Raw genomic sequence first — 7,431 nt, forward strand, 5'->3', positions numbered from 1 at the left:
GCTAGAAGGAGGATCAGGCACACTGAAATCCAGGGTGCAGGTAAGTGTGCCTGGGGTTAGGGCCAGAGGAGTAGGCTTGCCCATGCTAAGGGCAGTATTCATGGTTTGGGGGCTGGCTGAAGAGCACAGCAGAGTCTCACGAAGTGCTAGGATTCAAACAATCCACTGACCTTTATGTGACTTATTTCCACTTGACCACTAGTTTGCTGATTTCAGGGCACCTTCTCCAGTTTCTGCTCCCTGCTGGTGGCCAGCTGGCCCTATAGGATCTAGTTTCCTTACCTGCCTCAAGAAGGCAGGTCTGCTACTTCCACCTGCTATTGGCCATGAATCAGGTATGGAGGCCAAGGAAGAACAGAATGAGGATGCCCTTAGGGGCAGACAGAACTGAGTTCAAATTTTAGCTCTGCCAACCTTGGAAAAGTTACCTACTCTCTCTGCCTGAGGTTCGGATTTATCCTTGGTAAATTGGGGCTAATGCTTTCTAGGGTTACTGTGAAAATTAAATGAGACGATGTGTACGAATTGCCCAGCACAGCCTCTGGCACACGATACTTAATACATACAACTTTTCTCTCCACTTTCTCTATTGCGTCCCCCACTCCTGTCTTGAGTGGATCACTGAGCCACAAATATCCATTTGGCAACTTCCAACATTTCCCATTTTTAGACTTACATAAGACCAGCAGCTTTCCCTCCCACAGCAGCAACAGTCAGAGACTGGTAGAGCAGATGTCTTGGTGTGAAACTGCTCCCAGGAGGCGTCCCATGAATGTTTGCTGACAAAGCAGCATAGGGGCTGACCTTCCTTCTAGCTCTGCCTCCTTGCATCAGGCTCTGGAGACTGAAGGCATCTACCCCCTCTGCATACTGTGCATTTCTGTCCCCTCAGATGCTGGGTGCCTGTCCTCTTCTCCCATGGCAGATGGGGGGCCATGAGGCTGGCTGGAGCAAGCTGCTCTGGTCTGGACCTATCCCAGGCTCCTCTCATCCAAAAGGAGGCTCAAGAGGGAGATGGAGAGGGCAGGGTTTGGGAAGGGGCTGCAGCCTGGTGGGTGGGCCCGTCCATGTGTGGAGAACACTTTTCCAAAGCCCCCCGACCTGGGCCGGAAGGGTGTTCTTTTGCCCATGTTCGGTCCAGTGATTACAGTTCTGAGCTTCAAAACATGTTACAAACCTGGCTAATTGCCGGCCTGGGAGAACTGGACAAGCAGGCCTAGCCCGCCCGAGTGTGCAGCCCAGGGGCTGCGGGCCTCTCGTGCGGATGGCGCCCCTAGCCTGGAGCAATCCCGGCGTCAGGAGCCCTGGTGTGCCTTCCCGGTCCTGAGAGCTTCTGGGGAGGGCTGCCATCCAGGCCGCGAGGACTGTCCTCGCAGTTGGGGCGCCAGCGCTTCCCCGCCTTTAGCCAGTGTCTGCTCGGTCAGGTGGAAACCTCCCCATTCAAACTCGCGCGGGCCAATCAGAGCCCGGCGCGCCCGCCAGTTCAAATGCGCGCTTCAGCCAGGCTTCAGCTCGCGCCTCCGAGACCCTGCGCTGGGGGCGGGTGAACCTGCTGCCTCGGTTACCGTGGAGCAACACAGACGCCTCGGGTTACAGGCGCACCCTCCTGTCCCGGAGCGGGGCGGCCATGGAGCACTCCCTGCACCGCGTCTCTCTCGGGAGCCGGCGTGCCCACCCGGGCTTGTCCTTCTACCTCACCACCTTTGGTAAGTGCCTTCGGCTGGCTTCCAAGGCTGAAGCACCCTGCACTCAGCGCCCAGAAAGGGCGCCCCCACGGAGATAGATGAGGCTAGGAGCAGGTGAGCCTTCTGTTTGGGGGCACCTTCTTGGGATCCTTCCTCCTGTGGTTGCCCAGGACGGGCTCAGGGGAAGGGCTCAGGCACAGGCTCAGGCCAAGCAAGCCGCCGGGCACCACCTGCTGCCTGGCCACTGGTGCCAAGTGCAGTTGGTTCTGCCTCACTGGGCTGGAATAATCATGCCCCAGTTAATCTTTCAGAGACTTGGTTTGTCACCACTGAGTTTCCCATTAGCAAGCAGCTCAGGCTTAAATCAAAGTCTTATTACTACGCCTTTGAGCAGGAACAGTGCAGGTGCCAGGTTGGCCCACTGGCCTTGCCTCCCCGTGGGCTCACCTGGGAAGCTGCATTGTGACTGCTTCAGTGGATCGCTGACCCACAGCAGAGATGGGAGAATTTTCTCCTCCAAGAGCGACTAGGCTCTCAGGAGGGTCCCAGGTCTGCCCTGGGGGCTTGCGATGGAAAGAAATGGGCAGTAGACTCCTGCTCCCAAGCGCCTAGATAACAGGACTGGGTTCCCCCAAATAATAGCTGGGCAGCAGCTCCCCAACAGTCTAGGCAAACCCAGCCTTCCAAGTAGCCATACTAAAGATACAGCCCTCTACAGCTCTCCATTTGTTTCTTCTCGGGTTCTGCAACACCTTGTGAAGAGGGGGTTATATTTCCTCTGTGAAGACTTGAGATCTAGAGAGGGGAAGTACTCCTGGTGAGCCAGTTGCAGAGTCGGTACTTGAGCTGAAGCCTTTTGAAACGACCTGTCCAGTACAATTTTTTTTGAATTTGTATGCCATTTTATTTATGAAGGTTTGGGCAGTTACTGTAACATAACTGGACTTTGCCCAGATTTTGAAGACATAGCACCGAAGAGCTAGGCCCTCCCTGGGGTTCTGGCCCTCCTACTGTACCTCTGTCAGCACACTTGACTCTTCACAACCTGCCTTTTTCTCTAGGGGCAGGGAAGTAATGGGAAAGCAGTGTCCTGGCCTCTAGAAATGGCCTATGGTCTGGCATCCTGGAGTTCACTGGTCCAGTTGGTGGACGATAACAGCGAGAGTAATTAACTAGGCACCATTGGTTGGGCCCTTACCATGTGCCGTGCCTTGTACCAAGTGCGTTACCTGCATTATCTCATTTAATTCTCCCAACACTTAGAGGCAGTGTTAACTCCTGTTAACTCTCCTGGGATGTGGAACTGTACCAGACAAGGGAGGTATTTGGGATGGTCTGAGTTGGTGGGGCTGGAAAGAGTGTCAGGGAGCTGTGAGCCCCTGTTACCTTAGCCGTGTCCTGATTAAAAAATAAAAATATGTTTCATTGTTTTTTTTTCCTCTGTATTATCATGGTGAGATGTATTCATTGTTGAAAACTTAGTGAAAAGAAGGAAGTAAGAATCACCTGTAATCTGTAATTTGACTCCCAGAAAAGACCATTGTTGACATTTTGGTTTATATCCTTCCAGACTTATTTCTGTGTTTGAGTGTGGGGGAATGTTGTGTCTAATTTGAACAAAATTGAGATCATATTGTAACTACAGTTTTATAAATTATAGCACTTCTTTTCCTTATTGTTATGATGTGACTATTTCCTATCAGTCTACATTCTTCTGTTGAATTAATTTCCCTGCCAGATCTGGGAAGTAGAGGGGCGTCCAGTACAGCAGGCAGTGGATACCCTGCCCAGCCATGGGTTGGATGGGTGTCAGGGAAGGTTGCTGCTTGAACCAGTGACATTGACTTGAGTATGCAGTGGGCAGGCAGGAATCTGGTGGGGTGGGGAGCCTCCTGCTCTTATGTATACAGTCACCTCTTAAATCTGAGGACATTGATTGACACTGGGAAAGTTCTTTCTTGTTTCTTGCATTAATTGTTTTCTTGACATATGCCGCCTCTCCTCCAGGCTGATGATTTTCTTCACACACTGAATGATCTTTGCTTGTCTCTTCATGAATGAAGATTCATATCAGTGGTTACCAACCGGGCCAATTATCAAAAGCACCTGGGAGCCTGTTAAAAACACAGATTCCTAGGATCTTCTCTCAGACATTATGGTTTAATAGGTCTGGGGTGGGACCTGAGAATCTAATTTTAAGAAACCACAGAACTATTTTGGCCATCAGGCAGGTTTGGAAACTTTGGTTTCAGAGTCAATTTTGACAGTCAACTCCCCTAATGAGAAGGGCTTTGCTAAGTTTTCTTCAGTTCACTGGTCTTTCCCCAGCATGGCAGGTAGTCTCTGGCCTTCAGCAGTGGGCTTTGTCCTGGTAGAACCAGATGAAGGTGCTGCCTACCTGATAGTTCCCCGAGCATAACCATTTAAATTTATTTTTATTTTTTATTTATTTATTTTCAATTATAGTTGGCATTCAATATTATATTAGTTTTAGGTGTATAGCATAGTGGGTAGACATTTATATAATTTACAAAGTGATCCCCCGATAAGCCTAGTACCCACCTGGTTCCATACGTAGTTATTACAATATCATTGACTATATTCCCTGTGCTGTATTTCACATCTCATGACTGTTTTGTAACTGCCACTTTGTACTTCTTAATCCCTTCACCTTTTTTACTCAGCCCGCTAACCCCTTTCCCTTCTGGCGACTATTAGTTTGTTCTCTGTGTCTGTGAGTTTGTTTCTGTTCTGATTGTCTTTTATTTTGTTTTTTAGATTCCACACCTAAGTGAAATCATATGTTTTTTGTTTTTCTCTGTCTGACTTATTTCACTTAGCGTAATATCCTCTAGAGTCATCCATGTTGTTGCAAATGGTAAGGTTTCATTCTTTTTTATGACTGAGTAATATTCCATTGTATATATGTACCACATCTTCTTTATCCAATTGTCTATTGATGGACACTTATGTTGCTTCCATATCTTGGCTATTGTATATGGAATGTTCTTACTTGTCACTTTTATAGCCTTTATTTTAAAGTCTATTTGATATAAGTATTGCTAAGACCAAATTTTTAAAGGGAGTTAAATTTCCAGCATCTCTGAAATGATGGAGACAAAATTGTTTTGACTAGAATTCTTTTCAGGGAGAGTACTATATGGTATAAGTTGTGGTTTATGTATTGTGTGTGTGTGTGTGTGTGTGCACATTTGCGCATGAGTACAACCCCATACCACCCAATAAGGGACACGTTCAAGTAACATTAGTTGGCCATACACTACCTTCTAAGGAGATGACCTGGCTTCAGCAGATGAGAGTATGTAAACTGAGGCTAGAACCCAACTACTCCAGAGGGATTTTTATTTATGAGAAATAATGTAATTTGAATAAGTCCTGGTAAGCGTATGTAAGTTTTTTTTCTTCAGGAGAAAAATTTCATTAGTATATTTGCTAACATGTTTTTTTTAAAATAGCTTTATTGAGATATAGTCACATACATACAATTCAGTCATTTAAACTGTAAAATTGAATGGTTTTTAGTATATTGACAGAAAGTTTTGTAATTATTACCACAGTCAATTTTAGAACATTTTCATCACCCCAAAAGGAAACACTGTACTCCTTAACTTATTATCCTCAATTCTCAGTCTCCCCTTTTGGCTGATCCTAAATAATCACTAATCTACTTTCTGTCTCTATAAATATGCCTATTCTGGACATTTTATGTGAGTGGAATTATATATATATATATTTTTTTGTGACTGGCTTCTTTTGCTTAGCATAATGTTTTTAAATTAGCTCATGTTGTGACATGTGTAACTCATGTTGTAACAATGAAGTGTCAGCACTTCATTTTTATTCATTTTATGAATAGTATTTTATTATATAGATATACCACATTTTGTTTATCTACCCATTAGTTGATGGCCATTTGGATTGTTTCTGTCTTTTGGCTATTATGAATAATGCTCTGCTATGAACATTCATGTACAAGTTTTTGTGTGGACATATGTTTTCAATTCTTTGGCTATATACCTAGGAGTGGAATCACTAGGTCAAATGAGAACTCTAGGTTTAACTGTTTGAAGAACGGCCAAACTCTTTTCCAAAGTGGATGCACCATTTTACATGCCCATCAGCAGCGTATGCGGGTTTTTATTTCATCAACACTTGCTGTTATCTGACTTTTTGATTCTAGCTATCCTATGGGGGTAAAGTGGTACCTCATTGTGGTTTTGATTTAAATTTCTCTGATGATCAGTGACATTGGACATCTTTTCATGTGCTTATTGGCTATTCGTATATCTTCTTTGGAGAAAAGTTTATTCAGATTCTTTGCCCATTTTTAAGATCCTATGCGTCATTTTTAAATTAGGCTATTTATCTTTTTATTGTTGAGTTTTACGTATTCTATATATATTCCAGTAACAAGTCCCTTATCAGATATATGATTTACAAATATTTTCTCTCAATCTCTGGGTTTTTTGATCCACTTTCTTGATAGTGTTCTTTGAAGATCAAATGTTTTTATTTTGATAAAGTCCAAATTATTTCTTCTTTTGTTGCTTGTGCTCTTGGTGTCATATTTCAGCATCCATTGTCAAATCCATGAAGATTTACCTTTATGTTTTCTTCTAGGAGTTTCATAGTTTTGACTCTTACATTTAGATCTCTGATCTATTTTGAGTTAACTTTTGTATATGATGTGAGGAAAGGGTCCAGTTTCAATCTTGTATGTGACTATGTAGTTGTCTTGGCATCATTTGTTGAAAATACTATTATGTCATCATTAAAAGATCTTGGCACCCTTCTCAAAAATTAATTGACCATGTATACATGAGTTAATTTCTGGACTCTTAATTCTATATGTCTTTTCTAAGGCCAATACCATACTATTGCTTTGTAGCTTTGTAGTAGTTTTGAAATTGGGAAGTGTGACTTTAATTTTATTCTTCTTTTTCAAAATTGTTTTGGCTATCCTGGGTTCCTTGAGTTTCCATATGAATTTTAGGCATGATATTTTATATAGAAAATATACTCCCAAGTTCACAAAAACGTTTGATAAGTATTTAAAGAATATCTTCTTGACAGGATACCAACTTATTAGGTTACCTGAGGCAACATATTATTAACCTGCCCAGGACTTCTGGTCTGGGGCCAGGATGTAGTAAGTGGTCATGGGAGAGAACAGGTTGCCTTTCCTCCAAGGTGTCTGGGAGAGGAGGAGACAGGCAGGCTGGTCATGTTCTGAAGGCTGCAAATAGCTGTGGACATTGAATAATACAACCCTACTCTTTCTAGAACTGTTATTTCCAAATGAACCAGCAAGGTAAAGGCCATGGGGAGCAGCTGCGTGTGTAGGCTCTAGCGGAGTGCCTGGAATCTTTGGTTTGTCAGAGGAAAGTCAGGAAGATGTGGTTCTTCAGGCAGAGTAGACTAAGGAATGACATCAATATGCTGGGCATTTTCTGTTTGTTGTGGAAGTATAAAGTTAGCCGGGGGCCCTTTCCCACTCTTTTCTCTGCCTCTCGATAGAGGCCACAGAAATTTTTTTAAAAATCCATTTTTCTGTAGTGAGAATGAAGCTTGGGAACAGATGCCAGCAGTGTGAAGGCAGGCCCTGAACTGGAGGCTCCTGCCAGCTGCTCACCTGCTGCTCTGAGCCTGAGACATTCCCTAGGCTTTACTGGGACATCCATCCAACTATTTCTCAAGAGCTCATCATTTGTTGGTCAGAGTCCGG

The 7,431-nt window shown here is 44.3% G+C and overlaps 1 protein-coding gene across 1 annotated transcript in view; it reads left to right on the plus strand.

Moving 5' to 3' along the window:
- The first annotated feature begins 1,564 nt into the window (after positions 1-1,564).
- The window catches only part of RGS3 (regulator of G protein signaling 3), a 118,845-nt gene continuing 112,978 nt past the window's right edge, over positions 1,565-7,431 (plus strand). The window contains exon 1 of the mRNA XM_011360919.1: positions 1,565-1,706. Coding sequence (XP_011359221.1) covers positions 1,628-1,706 — 79 coding nt within the window. The 5' untranslated portion in view covers positions 1,565-1,627. The remainder of the gene's footprint in view (positions 1,707-7,431) is intronic.

Source organism: Pteropus vampyrus, unplaced genomic scaffold, assembly GCF_000151845.1.
Source record: "Pteropus vampyrus isolate Shadow unplaced genomic scaffold, Pvam_2.0 Scaffold61, whole genome shotgun sequence".
In the NCBI taxonomy this organism is placed as follows: domain Eukaryota; kingdom Metazoa; phylum Chordata; class Mammalia; order Chiroptera; family Pteropodidae; genus Pteropus; species Pteropus vampyrus.